Source organism: Dendrobates tinctorius, unplaced genomic scaffold (genome assembly GCF_039654945.1).
Source record: "Dendrobates tinctorius isolate UK_male_01 unplaced genomic scaffold, ASM3965494v1 ptg000160l, whole genome shotgun sequence".
Classification (NCBI taxonomy): domain Eukaryota; kingdom Metazoa; phylum Chordata; class Amphibia; order Anura; family Dendrobatidae; genus Dendrobates; species Dendrobates tinctorius.
The window spans coordinates 16,022,645-16,038,589 of record NW_027361827.1 but is presented as its reverse complement, the minus strand read 5'-3'; the positions used below and the strand labels follow the sequence as shown (position 1 = coordinate 16,038,589).

The 15,945-nt window shown below is 45.3% G+C and overlaps 2 protein-coding genes across 3 annotated transcripts in view; one reads left to right on the top strand and one right to left on the bottom strand.

Annotated features, from left to right (window-relative positions):
• The window catches only part of FRMPD1 (FERM and PDZ domain containing 1), a 508,177-nt gene that overhangs the window by 467,115 nt on the left and 25,117 nt on the right, over positions 1 to 15,945 (bottom strand). The gene's annotated exons all lie outside the window — the stretch shown is intronic.
• On the top strand, positions 967 to 3,589 carry LOC141052441 (uncharacterized). 2 transcript variants are annotated; one of them, XM_073549673.1, is made up of 3 exons: positions 967 to 1,694; positions 1,861 to 2,020; positions 2,126 to 3,588. In XM_073549673.1, exons 1-3 carry the CDS (start codon positions 1,649 to 1,651, stop codon positions 3,447 to 3,449), a joined length of 1,530 nt encoding a protein of 509 aa, XP_073405774.1. In that variant the 5' UTR covers positions 967 to 1,648; the 3' UTR covers positions 3,450 to 3,588. The 2 variants fall into 2 exon arrangements, with proteins under 2 accessions (XP_073405774.1, XP_073405773.1); XM_073549672.1 differs by having other exon boundaries at positions 967 to 2,020; positions 2,126 to 3,589.

The window sequence follows — 15,945 nt, the reverse complement described above, 5'->3', positions numbered from 1 at the left end:
CACATTTGCGCTTTTGTGCGCAGCGCATCGTGCGCACCAGTGCGCATGCGCACTGCGCACCTATATTTAACATGATGTGCGCATGGTCTTGCGCATACTTGCGCTTTCGTGCGCATGCGTTTTTTTGTCTTTCGCGCCAGGCGCGTCAGACGCAACATGTTGCATTTTTGGTTCCGCCCTGTCTCGTCAAAAAAACGCATGCGCACGCTTGCGCACGGAATGCGCAAAAACTCCACATTGGAGCCTATGGGAGCGCATACGTGCGCATGGTCTTGCGCACGCTTGCGTTTTTATGCACATGCATTTTTAAGATAAACACGACTGAAATGTGGTCTAGACAGTAAAAAAAAAAAATTAAACCAAGGTGATAAAATGGTGTGGGCACTGGGATTCCACAATACTTTAAGGATTGCTCACGAGTGGACACACAGCACAAGCTGCACCAATGTAAGTATGAAAAACCTAATGTCTGGCTGAAATTTCAATACATTTCTATAGTACTTATGTCTCTTTTTTTTTTTATTGCAGCATGTCTTCATCTGGTGAGGAATATGTCCCCGGGACAGGGCAAGAGGCAGAAGAAGTGAGTACCATGCTTCCGTATGGATTGGAAAAAATAAACACATGTGGTTAATTTTTTTGGTTTAATTTTCAGACCTCATCCTCCATCACGCCACCACCACCGGAGGAACGGCAGGAGCAGCAAGGCCAAGTGCGGGCGGGAAGACGTGATGTAAGTACAAACGGACTGTTTTTTTTTTTTACTTATTTTCTAGGCTGGTTTATTTTTATTTATTTTTTTTTGGTATTTTTTAAAGTTTTTTTTTTAAATTTTCATGGTTGTTTTTTTCGATGTTTGTTGCTTTTTTTTGCATTTATTTTCATTTAAAACAAAAAAATTTTTCATGGCTTGTGTATCAATATCTAAAGCTCAAAGTATGTATGTGTGTATGTGTATATGTGTGTGTGTGTGTGTGTGTGTATGTTTGTTTGTTTGGGTATATGGGCACGGGACTATGGGATGGCGGATATGTATGATGGTATATGGGCACGGGACTATGGGATGGAGGATATATATGATGGGTATATGGGCATGGGACTATGGGATGGAGGATATGTATGATGGTATATGGGCACGGGACTATGGGATGGAGGATATGTATGACGGGTATATGGGCACAGGACTATGGGATGGCGAATATGTATGATGGGTATATGGGCACAGGACTATGGGATGGCGAATATGTATGATGGTTATATGGGCACAGGACTATGGGATGGCGAATATGTATGATGGGTATATGGGCACAGGACTATGGGATGGAGGATATGTATGATGGTATATGGGCACGGGACTATGGGATGGAGGATAATTATAATTTTCTATAACTAACCACAGTTAGTTACTATGCCCGGGCAGCGCCGGGCTCTTCAGCTAGTTTTCGAGATTTTTTATTTTAAAATCTTTCAAAGATTAATGTTTGTCTTTCTTTTCTAGGCTCCACAGCGGGAGGAGGACCTCGCCCTGGACAACGACGAGCTCATTCGTCTAGTCCAGGAGCGAGTCCCGTTGTGGGACACCCGTCACCAACTGCACTCGGACAACGTGGTGATCCGGCGGCTCTGGAACGAGGTGGCCGCATCGCTGATGGATGGCTGGGACCACGCCTCTCCCCGGGTCCGCAAGGATTTTCGTAAGTATTTAAATGCAGTGTGATGCAGCAGTGATCTTGGCCGGGATCACCCAACTGTGTGTGATGCTATTAACTCCATGGAGTTTCTATCATCACACACAGTTGGATGATCACAGCCTCCAGTGCATAGTCTTACTTTTTTTCTTTTTTTTTTTTTCCACCACAGTGAACAAAGTCAGAACCCGTTGGCGCTCGATGAAGGACCGCTTCAACAGGGATATCCGTCAGGAGAATCAGGTTCGCAGTGGTGCTGCGGCAAGGACCGGCACGAAGTACAGATACCATCGTGCCTTGGCATTTTTAAGACCGGTCCTTGCCTCCCGAACGTAAGTATTTTCTAGTTGTATTGTGTTTTATTCTGTGCTTTTCTATTCCACAGGAGTTGGCGATTGTTAATTTATGGTAGTAATTTCTTTCTTTTCTTTTCACAGCACCTGGAGCAGCACCCTGCAACCTGGGCCCGAAGCGGTCCTTCATCAAGCTGCCCCGGACCCCTCCCAGCCATCCATCAGCGAGGAAGCACCTTGCAGGTCTGCACCACAGTCATCTGGAGACCAGGAAGCTGGTCGCTCAGGTGTTCCCCTGTCCCAGGTCTCTGCCACTGGTTTTGCGGGCACTTCCCGCCAGCAGCGGCAGAGGACCTCGGACAGGCCTCTCATGCCCGAGTTCGTTGAATTGAGCTCGGTCTTTCAGAGTAGCCTCAAGGCACTCTCCGATAGACTTGAGAGTGGTTTCCTCCTTTTGGACCAACGCTACAAGTCTATCGAGGGTCGCCTTGAGCGCCTGGAAGTCGACCTCGCCAGACCAGCGCATCATTTTTATACCCAAATAGCTCAGGACACGGCGGAACACCTTACCCCTGACCTCCAGTTGACTGTCATGCAGGCCTGCAACAATGCTTTTATGCAGGCTATGCAGCAGAGTAGGATTATGCAGCAGTCAGCAGTGGCATTTCCACCGGTGCCACCCCTGACTCGTTTTACAGCATTACCTACTTCTGCTGCATATCACTGCACAGCCACCACACTTCCAAGCCTCGCCGGACACCAATATACCGCCCCAAGTCCGAGTGCAGCTGGACACTTACCCGCCAACACCATGCCAAGCGCTGCTCCTGCCTGGCCCACCACTGCTGCCGCCACCACCACTGGATGGCCCGTCGTCACCACCCCTGCCTGTAGCGCCGCCACCACCACCACCAGCGGGAGGACCACCCCGGTATGGACCGCCACAGCCACCACGCCTGCATGGACCGCCACCACCACCAGCACCACCACCTCGGAGCAGCATCAGCTGGGGGACCCGCATTCAATATTTACGGCCCCTGCCAGGACATCCACCACCACCAGCATGCCACAGCAGGTACAAGATCCTGGCAGGCGGTCCACAAGCGCCAGGCGGTCCCCCAGCTCCAGCCAGTCCACAGCCTCCAGGCGTTCCAGAGGCTCAAGGCGGTCCAGAGGCTCAAGGCGGTCCAGAGGCTCAAGGCGGTCCAGAGGCTCAAGGCGGTCCCCGGGGTCTAGCCAGTCCTCAGGCTCTAGCGAGGACAGCAGCAAGACGACGGGCCACCGTCATAAAAAAACAAAGAGGAGGACTCTTACCCTCCCTCCTCCCTCACCTCCCACTTCACAACTTTCCTTGCCTCGGCTCCCTTCCCCCACTTCTTTGGTTCCTCCTTCCCCTAGAACCCCTTACTCCACCCAAAGCCGTTCCTCATCCCTCCACACCCCCCAGTTTCCACCAACTAAAAAATAAGTAAAATAAATGTTATATTTTTATTTCAAAATAATGTTTGGTTATTGTGTCTTTCGCCGCCTGCACACACTGCGCCGTACACTATGGTTTGTTTTTCTTTAGTTTATACCGGATGGTCAGCCATCCAACTCTGAAAGGGATACTATATTTCATTTTTTTTTTTTTTTATATATATATATATATATATATATATATATATATATAAATATATATATATATAAAAAAAAAAATGAAATATAGTATCCCTTTCAGAGTTGGATGGCTGACCATCCGGTATAAAGTAAAGAAAGGGAAACCACCAAAAAAAATAAATAATATATATATATATATATATATATATATATATTTATATATATATATATATATATATATATAAATTTATATATATAAATATATAAATAAATATATATATATAAATATATATAAATATATATATATAAATATAAATATATATATAAATATATATATATTTTTATATATTTATTTATTTATATAAATATATATATATATATATTTATATAAATATATATATATATATTTATATAAATATATATATATATTTATATAAATATATATATATATATTTTTTTTTTTTTTTATGGTGGTTTCCCTTTCTTCACTTTAACCTGGGCAGGTGAGTAGTGGAGTTTATTAAGACACAGTACACTGGGTACAGGTATAAAAAAACAAGTATTTTATTTTTAACAAACAACAAAACTATTAAACCATTTGATCCTGCCATGCTACACGACCAACATCGGATAAAAAGAAGTCTGCAAATTGGTCCCTCATTTGGGCAACTTCGACTGAGGACCGAAGAGGGTGCTGAGTAAAATCTGGCAAAGGGTTGGCAGCAGGCTCATCCATGTCAAAGTTCGGCCGCTCCTTTGCCATAACAAAATTGTGCAGAACCACGCATGCCTTCACCACCTCATCCACTGTTTCCATTTTGAGATTGATGGCGGTGCTGAGAATTCGCCATATGGACACTAGAATGCCAAAGGCGCACTCTACAGTCCTGTGAGCCCTCGTAAGCCTGTAGTTGAAAATTTTCTTGCGGTGGTCCAAGTCACGGCTGGAGTACGGCTTCAGCAGGTTTGGGCACATCTGAAATGCCTCATCCCCAACCACTACAAATGGCAGTGGTGGAGTTTGGGTTTGGGGAAGAGGCCGTGCCAGTGGAAAATTGAAATGGTTGCCGTACAACCTCCAGCCCATATCAGAGTTCTTAAAAGTCTGTGAATCGTTGCCCTGTCCGAATGCCCCTATGTCCACCGCCACAAACCGGCAGTCTGCATCCGCAATGGCCATTAGGACTGTGGAAAAGTACTTCTTGTAGTTGTAGTACTCGGAGCCACTTCTTGCGGGTTTTGTGATGCGGATGTGCTTCCCGTCCACCGCTCCTAGGCAGTTCGGGAAATTGCAGACTGCCCAGAATTTCTCCGATATTTGAAGCCACTTTTCGGCAGTGGGCAATGGCAGAAACTCCGGACACAGAACATCCCACAGAGCCCTGCAGGTGTCGGCAACAATCCCGGATAAAGTAGAGATTCCCAGCCGGTACTGGAAATGCAGGGATGAAAGACTCTCTCCAGTTGCCAGGAACCTGCCAAACATAAAAAGAAAAAATAATTATATTTCTGTCTTGGGTATTACTAAAAACACTGAAAATAAAAAAGTACATGGCCTAACTATTTTGCATGTTTTTTTAATACAACATAGCAAAAAAACATTTTATAAAGGCTTGGGATTAGTACATGACAGAAGAAAAACCATTATGCAAAAAAGCAATTTCCCAAAAATAATGTTAAAATTCAATAGCCAAAAAAAAACCTAATTTTTTGGACCAAAAAAAAAAAAAAAATGGAAAAAGCCAAAAAAATAATGCAAACATAACAACATACATACCGTAAGGTGACAAGGAGCCTTTCTTCGGGAGGAATGGCACGCCGGAGCTGAGTGTCCCGTCTCCGGATGTTTCCTTCAACCATACCCAGCAAGTCAAGGAAGCTTTCCTGGGACATCCGTGTATAGTCAGCAAATTTCTCCGGGTTTTCCTGTAGCTCGCTGTACAGCGTGTGATATGCTCCACGGCTTGCCCGGAGTTCGATGATTGGATGCCTCCAAAACCGACGCCGCTGCCGTCTCTGCTGTCTCTCCCTCTCCCTTTCTTGCTGGCAACAAAAGGCATACGCCTGAGACAGCGCGATGTCAAGATCCAGCTTGAAGCGGAAATTATCCAGACGCAGGTCCATCTTGACACCGGAAACAGCAGCAAAATCTGATGAATTCAGCAGTACAGGGTCTATAAAACATTCCAATGACACACGCCCACTGGTGACCCATTGGTGTTCAAGGATTTTTCTATTGTGAAATGTCACACCTAAAAACGCATGCGCATAAAAAACGCAACCGCATGCAAAAACGCATGTAAAACGCAAGTAACGCTGCGCTATTTTGACGCATCAGCGTGCGCATGACGAAAAAAAAACGCGCGTTTGTTTTGCGTTTTTCTATGCCTTTTTTATGCGCACGATGCGCTGCGCAAAAAAACGCTAATGTGAAACTAGCCTTAGACAGGCAGTGTAGGGTGGGAATTTCCACTTGAACTTAGCATCTGCACTGGGCGTCCTCAGGCGTGCGTGCCAAAGCACACCGTGTGTCAGATCAGGGTCAACCACCAGCTTAGTCTTCCCTGGGGGTTAAGTTATAGGGACCCCAATTAGTATTTTTCTATACTCCTGTGCAGTCTAACAGGATATAGTCCTTTTTGCTTTACTTCATAGTTATGCTTTGTGGTGTAACAGAGTTTGTTACATTGCGCTCTGTGTACACTGAGTGACAATTAACTCAGTGTGCTTTAAGTGTTTTCTCACAGCCTTGCGCCTCCTTTGTGCTAGCTGCAGTTTCTCCATCACCGCACAATGGACCCTGGGTTGCGAACGCACCTTATTATAATTTCTTATTTGGTGCATTCCGCCAATCCCAACAGTATACTAGTGAGAGCAGATAATGGGATGTAGTAATGGACAAGAGGCAGACCAAGGGTTAACAAAGGGTTTAATTAACAAGGAGGTTACTTCTCGCATGGAGAAATTTAAATGAGGGGGAGAATTCTTCCCTAACACTTCTAGGGGGTTTTAACTAATAGGGGAAGAAAATGTAAACTATGTACTTATCACTTTGCGCTTCAGTCACAGATGTGCCCCTCACTTTGACTGGGGCCACTTGGAATGAGCCACAACGGGGATCTGTTACAGTCTTGTGGAAAATGGGGGAAGCTTTTCTGGCATTGAGAATGTCCTCTTGTGGTCCTGACAGTGTCTTCTTTTCAATCCTGATTGCCCTGGGTTCTTGCATGGGCACTGGCCCCAATGGATGCAGGGCAGGAGGGGCAGATTCTTCCCTCAGCAGTGAGAATTCTTTTAATATTGGGGCCTGGGAGACGGTCTCGAAACAGTTCACTGTGGTCTGTCCGGTCTGCTGAGTTGTACCGTTGAGCACCGGTATCCCTCACACAGACCTTGCCTTCCCCAGTCAGTACCGTCGGCCAGGGCAGTTGAATCAGCGTTGTCGGACGAGTTTGCTGTCTTGCCAAGGACCTTGATGTAGGCAGGGACCACTCACACATGCTCAGCGTTCCCTCCTCCACAGTTTGAACTTCTGCACGTGCATTTTCTGTCTGCTTAGCCACACACCCTTTTCTCGAGCACAGGGAATATTCTGTTACTCTAAGCGCTCCCCCCTGTAACTGAGGTGACAGACCTGATGGCTCTGAGCCCGTTATGGATGAGACAAGTCTGGCATCCTTCTTCTCCTTACACTAGCGCCAGGGTCTGGCTAGCAATGGCGGAAGATCAGCATCTTCAGTGGTACATCCAGCAGCTTAACAGCAGGTTGACCACTCTCAAGTGGGCATCTACAGCTGTGGATCTTGCCGCATTGGTAGCACAAGCAGCAGCCGAAGCCGCTACTAAGGTTACTGCTGTGGTTCCTGTTTCCTCTGTGCCATGTTTTTCGCTGCCCGAAAAATTTTCTGGGGACAGCAAGGTTTGTAGAGGGTTTGTGAATCAGTGCTCAATCTTCCTGGAGTTGCTGGCTTCACGATTTCTAACAGAGCGCACAAAGGTGAGATTTATTATTTCCCTTTTGTCAGGCATGGCATTGGAGTGGGCTATGCCATTATAGGAATGAGATAATCACCTGATCCTTAGTGCCTCTCGTTTTCTGGGTGCCCTGAAAGAGGTTTTTTTGGGGGGCCACAACTAACTCATGATTTCGCACTCCAACTCCTGGCTTTAGCTCAGGGTTCATCCTTGGTTAGCCAGTTTGCCATTCAGTTTTCTGCCATGGCTACCGAGTTGGAATGGCCTGATAAGGTCCTAATACAGATATTCTGGAGGGGATTAGCAGATCATGTCAGGGATGCTTTGGCCACTAGGGAGATTCCAACTACCTTGGAGGAATTAATATCCCGTGGCCACCAACATCGATCTGTTGAATGTTGAGCGTGGTTGCGAGCAAGCCCATACTAAACCTGGGTTCAGTTGGCTCTGAATTTCACTAATCCCATGTGTCCTCCAACTCAGGTTGATGGCCCTGTGGAGCCCATGGATGTCTCTCGAGCGGAGCCAATCTCCCACTCTGTACATCCGCAGCCGACTTGTTTTGCCTGCAGGCAAGTCGGTCACTTTGCCATTAAATGTACCAAGCTTCAGAAAGAGTTAGCCTCAAGTGGCTTTGAGGAGAGGTTCACTAGTTCCTGTTGAGGTGTCACCCAAGTTGGCTTTTGGTGTTTCTCTGACGTTTGGGTCAGCTACTCTTACAGCGCAGGTTTGCGTGGACTCCGGGGCTGAGGGCAATTTAATGTCCGCTACCTTCGCCCAATGGCATGCTATGCCATTAGTTATGCTACCTATTTTGATGTCTTTTCAGATAGCTAACGGGTTCGCTTTGCCAATCCCAATTTTCCATCGGACTGTACCCCTTAGGCTATGTGCACACGCTGCGGATTCACCCGTGGATTTGTATCTGTGGATCCGCAGGTAAAACCGCAGCTAAAATGACCTGCGGTTTTACCTATGGATTGGCCAGCGGTTTTCACCTGCGGTTTGACACCTGGACAATGGAATAGGTGGCAAACCGCAGCGGAATCTGCAGAAAGAATTGACATGTCAATTCTTTCTGCGGATTCAAAACCGCAGCTTTTCCTCAGTTGAAAAAACCGCAGCAGAATCTGCAGCGTGTGCACATAGCCTAACCCTCACCTTGTCTCAGAAGCATCAGGAGATAATCTCCTTTCTAGTTATCTCTGAGGGTATGGATGAGGTACTTCTGGGGTAACTCTAGCTGCATCTTCACTCCCCCCAGATTGAATGGACAATGGGGAGCATACAAAAATGGGGTAGCTTCTGTGAGAGCCTGAGTCTAAAAGTCCATGTACCCCAAAGCAATTTCTCCGCACCATCTACAACTTCAGCCGATCTGCAAAAACACTTCCATGCCTCCCAGCGTATGAGCACTTCTGAGCATGGCAAACGTCACCAGGGAGGGGGCAATGCTTGGCACCGGGATTCTCCCAGTGCACGGGATGGATCTCAAGCCTTATCTGGTGCTGAGGTCTCCCATTTGGGCTCAGCCGCTGGGATGACTGCTCAGCGCGGACTTCAGTCCCAGCCCCTTGCCCAGGCTCATGCTGCAAGTGTAGTTACTTTTGACCCTCCAGCTAAGCCTATGGTGACTGCTAGTTTACACATGCAGCATTGTACTCTGGAGCCTAAGTCCAAATTTCAGCCTACTGAGCATGTCCATGATATGGTGCCCTCCCATTGGTGCTCAGATGTCTGGTGCTCTGGTGATATGCAGCTTCAGATTGGTCCACAGGAAAGGTCCTGTCTGTCTGGACTTGAGCAAGGTATAAAAAGCTCTCAATAGCACACGCCTGAGCGCTAGTATCATGTGTGTTTGGTGGCTACTTTACCACTCTGTGTGCACGTGTGCTGCTAATAGCACTGCAAGTGTTTGTATAGACAGGCAGTGTAGGGTGGGAACTCTAGCTTTAACTTAGCATCTGCAATGAGCGTCCTCAGGCGCACATGTGAAAGCACACTGTGTGTCAGAGCAGGTTCAACCACCAACTTAGTCTTCCCTGGGGGGTTAAGTTATAGTTACCCCAATTAGTATTTTTCTATACTCCTGTGCAGTCTAACAGGGTAGAGTCCTTTGTGTGTTGCTTCATAGTACCGCTCTGTGGCGTAACAGAGCTTGTTACTTTGCGCTCTGTGCACACTGACTGTCATTTAACTCAGTATGCTTAACCCCAAGGGTGGTTTGCACGTTAATGACCGGGCTAATTTTTACAATTCTGATCACTGTCCCTTTATGAGGTAATAACTATGGAAAGCTTCCATGGATCCTGGTGATTCTGACATTGTATTCTCGCGACATAAGGTACTTCATGTTAGTGGTAAAATTTCATTCATATAACTTGCGTTTATTTGTGAAAAAAAAAACGGAAATTTGGCAAGAAGTTTGAAAATTTGTCAATTTTCCAACTTTGACTTTTTATGCCCTTAAATCACAGAGATATGGCACACAAAAAACTTAATAAATAATATTTCCCACATGTTTACTTTACATCAGCACAATTTTGGAACCCAAATTTTTTTTGTTAGGAAGTTATAAGGGTTAAAAGTTGACCAGCGATTTCTCATTTTTACAACACCATTTTATTTTTAGGGACCACATCACATTTGAAGTCACTTTGAGGGGTCTATATGATTGAAAATACCTAAAATTGACACCATTATAAAACCTGCACCCCTCAAGGTGCTCAAAACCACATTCAAGAAGATCATTAACCATTCAGGTGCTTCAAAGGAATTTTTTGAATATTTAAAAAAAATGAACATTTAACTTTTTTTGGCAAAAAAATTAATTCAGGTCCAATTTTTTTATTTTACCAAGGGTAACAGGAGAAATTGGACTGCAAAAGTTATTGTCCTGAGTACGCTGATACCTGATATGTGGGGGGGAACCATTGTTTCGGCGCATGGCAGAGCTCAGAAGGGAAGGAGCGCTGTTTGACTTTTTCAAAGCAAAATTGGCTGGAATTCAGATCGGACGCCATGTCACGTTTGGAGAGCCCCTGATGTGCCTAAACAGTGGAAATCCCCCCACATGTGACCCCATTTTGGAAATTACACCCCCCAAGGAACTTATCTAGATATGTGGTGAGAACTTTGAACCCCCAAGGGCTTCACAGAAGTTTATAACGTACAGCCATACAATTAAAAAATCATATTTTTTCCAAAAAAATGATCTCTTCAGACCCAATTTTTACTTTCCCAAGAGTAACAGGACCCCAAAAGTTATTGTGCAATTTGTCCTGAGTACGCTGATACCCCATATATGGGGTAAACAACTATTTGGGCGCATAGCAGAGCTTGGAAAGGAAGCAGCGCCATTTGACTTTTTTGAGATCGGACACCATGTCGCGTTTGGAAAGCCCCTGATGTGCCAAAACAGTGGAAAGCCCCCACAAATGACATCATTTTGGAAACTAGACCCCCAAAGTAACTTATCTAGATGTGCGGTGAGAACTTTGAACCCCCAAGGGCTTCACAAAAGTTTATAACGTACAGCCGTTCAATTAAAAAATCACATTTTTTCCACAAAAATGATCTTTTCACCTCCAATTTTTATTTTCCCAAGGGTAAAAGGACCCCAAAAGTTATTGTTCAATTTGTCCTGAGTATGCTGATACCCCATATGTGGGAGAAAACTACTGTATGGGCACACGTCGGGGCTCGGAAGGGAAGTAGTGACGTTTTGGAATACAGACTTTGATGGAATTGTCTGCGGGTGTCATGTTGCCTTTGGAGAGCCCCTGATGTGCCTAAATTGTGGAAACCCCCCACAAGTGACCTTATTTTGGAAACTAGACACCCCAAGGAACTTATCTAGATGTGTGATGAGCACTTTGAACCCCCAAGTGCTTCACAGAAGTTTATAATGGCCGGGCGTGAAAATAAAAAAATCATGTTTTTCCACAAACATGATCTTTTAGTCCCCAATTTTTTTATTTTACTAAGTGTAACAGGAGAAATTGGACCCCAAAAGTTGTTGTCCAATTTGTCCTGAGTACTCTGATACCCCGTATGTGGGAGAAAACTACTACTGTAAGGGCAAACGTTGGTGCTTGGAAGGGAAGTAGGGACGTTTTGGAATGCAGACTTTGATGGAATGGTCTGCGGGTGTCATGTTGCCTTTGGAGAGCCCCTGATGTGCCTAAACTGTGGAAACCCCCACATGTGACCCCATTTTGGAAACTACACCCCCCCAAGGAACTTATCTAGATATGTGGTGAGCACTTTGAACCCCCAAGTGCTTCACAGAAGTTTATAACGTAGAGCCATAAAAATAAAAAATCATATATTTTTCCACAAAAATGATATTTTTGCCCCCAATTTTTTATTTTCCCAAGGGTAACAGGAGAAATTGGACCCCGAAATTTGTTGTCCAATTTGTAGGCTGATCCCCCATATTTGAGGGTAAACCACTGTTTGGGTGCATGACAGAGCTTGGAAGGGAAGGAGCACCGTTTGACTTTTTGAACGCAGAATTGGCTGTAATTGAGATCAAATGCCATGTTGCGTTTGGAGAGCCCCTGATGTGCCCAAACAGTGGAAACCCCCCAATTCTAACTTCAACCCTAACCCCAACACACCCCTAACCTTATTCTCAGCCCTAACTCTAGCCCTATCCCTAAGGGTGTGTGCACAAGTTGCGGATTCTGCTGCGGATCCGCAGTGGATTTGGCCATGCGGATCCGCAGCAGTTTCTGCTGCGTTGTACAGTATCTTTATATTCAATGGCAAATGAAAAACGCAGTGCACATGCTGCGGATTTTTATGCGCCGATTTGCTGCTGTTTTAAATCCGCAGCATGTCACTTCTTTGTGCGGAATCTGCAGCGGTTTGACACCTGTTCCATTACCAGGTGTCAAAAGGCAGGGGAAAACCATAGGCTAATCCGCACTAAATCCGCAGGTAAAGCGCAGGTCATATGACCTGCGAATTTACCTGTGGATTTAGCCAAATCTGCACAGAAAAATCCGCAGCAGAATCCGCATTGTGTGCACACAGCCTTACCCTAGCCCTAACCCTAGCCCTAGCCCTAACCCTAGCCCTAACCCTAGTCCTAGCCCTAACCCTAAGCCTAATGGGAAAATGGAAATAAATACATTTTTTTTAATTTTATTATTTTTCCCTAACTAAGGGGGTGATAACGGGGGTTTGATTTACTATTTATGGCGGGTTTTTATGTTTGGCAGCTGTCACCTGCTAAAAGACGCTTTTTATTGTAAAAATAGTTTTTGAATCACCACATTTTGAGAGCTATAATTTTTCCATATTTTGACCCACCGAGTCATGTGAGGTCTTATTTCTTGCGGAACGAGTTGGCATTTTTACTGGTACCATTTTCGGGCATGTGACATTTTTTGATCGCTTTTTATTCTGATTTTTGGGACACAGAATGAACAAAAACCAGCATTTCATGAATTTCTTTTGGGGGGTGCGTTTACACCGTTCCGCATGTGGTAAAATTGATAAAGCCCTTTTATTCTTCAGGTCAGTATAGTTACAGCGATACCTTATTTATGTTGTTTTTTATGTTTTGGCGCTTTTATGCAATGAAAACAATTTTATATAAAGAATAATTATTTTTGCATCGCTTTATTCTGCAAGCTATAACTTTTTTATTCTTTCACTGATGACACTTTATGGTGGCTCGTTTTTTGCAGGACAAGATGACGTTTTCAGCGGTACCATGTTTATTTATATTTGTCTTTTTGATCGCGCATTATTGCACTTTTTGTTCGGCGGTATGATGATAAAGCATTGTTTTTTGCTTCGTTTTTTTGAAGGGGTTAACTAAAGGGGTTAACTAGTGGGACAGTTTTATGCGGCGGGTCATTATGGACGCGGCGATACTAAATAAGTGCATTTTCATCTTTTTTTATTTACAAAAAAAGAATTTTGGGGTAATTTTTTTTTTTTTTAATTTATTTGGGGATTTTTTTATAAATTATTTTTACACTTGTTTTTTTTTTTTTTTACCTTATTATATTGTCCCAGGTGGGGACATAACTATAAGGTGTCAGATTGCTGATCTGACACTTCACACAGCGCTGTGTCAGATCAGCGATCTGACAGGCGCTGCTGCAGGCTTCCTTGTGCCTGCTCTCAGCAGGCACTGTAGAAGCCGCCTCTCTGCAGGCCCCTGAAGGCCCCCGTGGCCATCTTGAATCCGGGGGCCTGCAGAGAGGAGACCCTCGGAGCGATGCAGCACATCGCGTCGCTCCGAGGGTAGCAGGGAAGAACAGAGGGAGCCCCCTCTCTGCGCACCTCTCTCCTATGTCCCCGGTACACTGCGATCATGTTTGTTCGCAGTGTTCCAGGAGTTAATGTGCCGGGGATTGTCCGTGACGCATAGTGCCGGGTGTCAGCTGTGATAATCAGCTAACACCCAGCCGTGATCAGCGGCACTCCCCCCGGGGGGCACCGCTGATCTCTATGACGTACTATCCCATCCTTGGGAATTAAGTCCCAGGGCACATGGACGGGATAGTACATCATATGGCAGAAAGGGGTTAAAGTGTTTCTCACAGCCTTTTTCCGCCATTGTGCTAGCTGTGGTTTCTCCATCATTGCACGGTGGACCCCAGGTTATGAACATGTGGTAGGGGGCCGGATTGGGGGGTGGTCCACTGCTTACCACGTCTGGATGACACAGACACCAGGCGATGCAAAGACGAGGCGGAGGCAGAGTTCAGTTGTAACAGTTCCGGATTTTATTCGTCGTCCTCCTGACGACCACAACCACGCACCGCAGTCTCTTTACAACTCTCCGTCTCCAGGCCCGGGTACCTGCACCTTCCTTCCTGTCGAAGTATCATCCCTCACGGATCTTTCGCTGGGGCTGTCCTAGACCAATCTACCGACAGCGCTTCACCTGCCCAAGGTCGTCTTCAAGTAGGTACCCCCGCGGCCTCGTCTGTCCTGCAGTCCGTTGGGTCAGGGCCACCCCCCTGACTGTCTCTTTGCTGTCAGTCCCCTGGTCAAGCTCTTCTCTGTTCACCGTCTTCTACCGAGCTCCTCCTGGGACTAGCCTGCCTGGAACCCTACCCTGTCCTATTTATCCCTTCTCTCACCGGGAATTCCCCTCCTGGGTTCCTATCTCCCCGCCCCCCATGACTAAGCATTTCTCAAGCCATAAGCTGATGTTAAGTAATAAGCTACTCCCCCTGCCATCTTGTGGTCATTTCTAGGTACTGCACTCTCCTATCCACCTTTCCCAGCTGTCACCCTTCTATCCTGTCAATCTCCGTCTCTGGTGCACAAACCGTCCCCTCCTACTACCAGTCACGTCTGTCCGTCAAGTCACCTTCCCCACAAACACACCTTATTATAACTTCTCATTTGGTGCATTACGCCAATCCTAACAAAATGTTTAAACCATATTTTACATACACTTTAAGTTTTTCTCACTCTTGCGTATAAATCAGGCGAGTGCAATCCCATAAAATATTGGATTGCACACAAACCAATGTTATTCAATGAGGCCGTGCAGATCTGCATAATTTTTCTCAGCAGTATCTGTATTCAGCATGAGAAAAAAATTGCAACATGCTTCTATTTTACTCCAAAATCGGACAGTGCGAGAAAAAAATCGCATGCCATAGGGACCATCGGTATAGTATCCGATTTTTACTGCTACATTACAATTCTGTAACATAGGAAACTGTAAATGGTCGTGTGAAAGATTAAAGAGATTCCCCACTACTTTTTCATTGATGACCTATCCTTCGGTCATCACTTCTGCTAGTGGCCAGGTACTACACACTTGCCTACTATTGATGTGAACAGGAGGCGAATGTGCAGTGCCAAGCCTTGGACACTACCAGAAGACGGCAGGAAACACCGATATCATCTGAATGGCGGGTGTGCCAGATGCCGACTGATCAGACTCTGATGACCTATCATAGGTCATCAGTAAAAAAGTAGTGAACAACCTCTTTAATAGCTGCTGATTTAAAATGGACAGCACACAGAGACGGCACACCGATGACAAGTGAGAAAAAAAATCATCCTGCTCTCTGGATGAGAATGGGTGCGATTTTTTTTAGATGCCAGAGCGAGTGTACCCTTAATGTGCATATAATTCTGTTCATTCTCGTCATCTCACAACAGCTCAGCACATACCGCTCACTCACGAAGACAAATGCAGGCATTTTGCTTTATCTCCATCCAGCAATGACCTCAACTTAATATTATTTTAACACTTGAAAACTAAAGTCATTTCTCTGATACAATCAGGCGATTTATTCTTCTTGCTCCTAATCATATTATTTGCCACGCATATGGAGAAATTATCCCTGATTACTTTTTTTTACAGAATATACTTGGAGGATATCCGATGTAAAATGACTTTG

Excerpts from the sequence above, each read along its gene's own strand:
- LOC141052441 (XM_073549672.1), top strand. The coding sequence starts at position 1,707 with ATGCAGTGTGATGCAGCAGTGATCTTGGCCGGGATCACCCAACTGTGT. Across the intron at positions 2,021-2,125 it reads CCGGTCCTTGCCTCCCGAAC|CACCTGGAGCAGCACCCTGC; the intron begins GTAAGTATTTTC and ends TTCTTTTCACAG.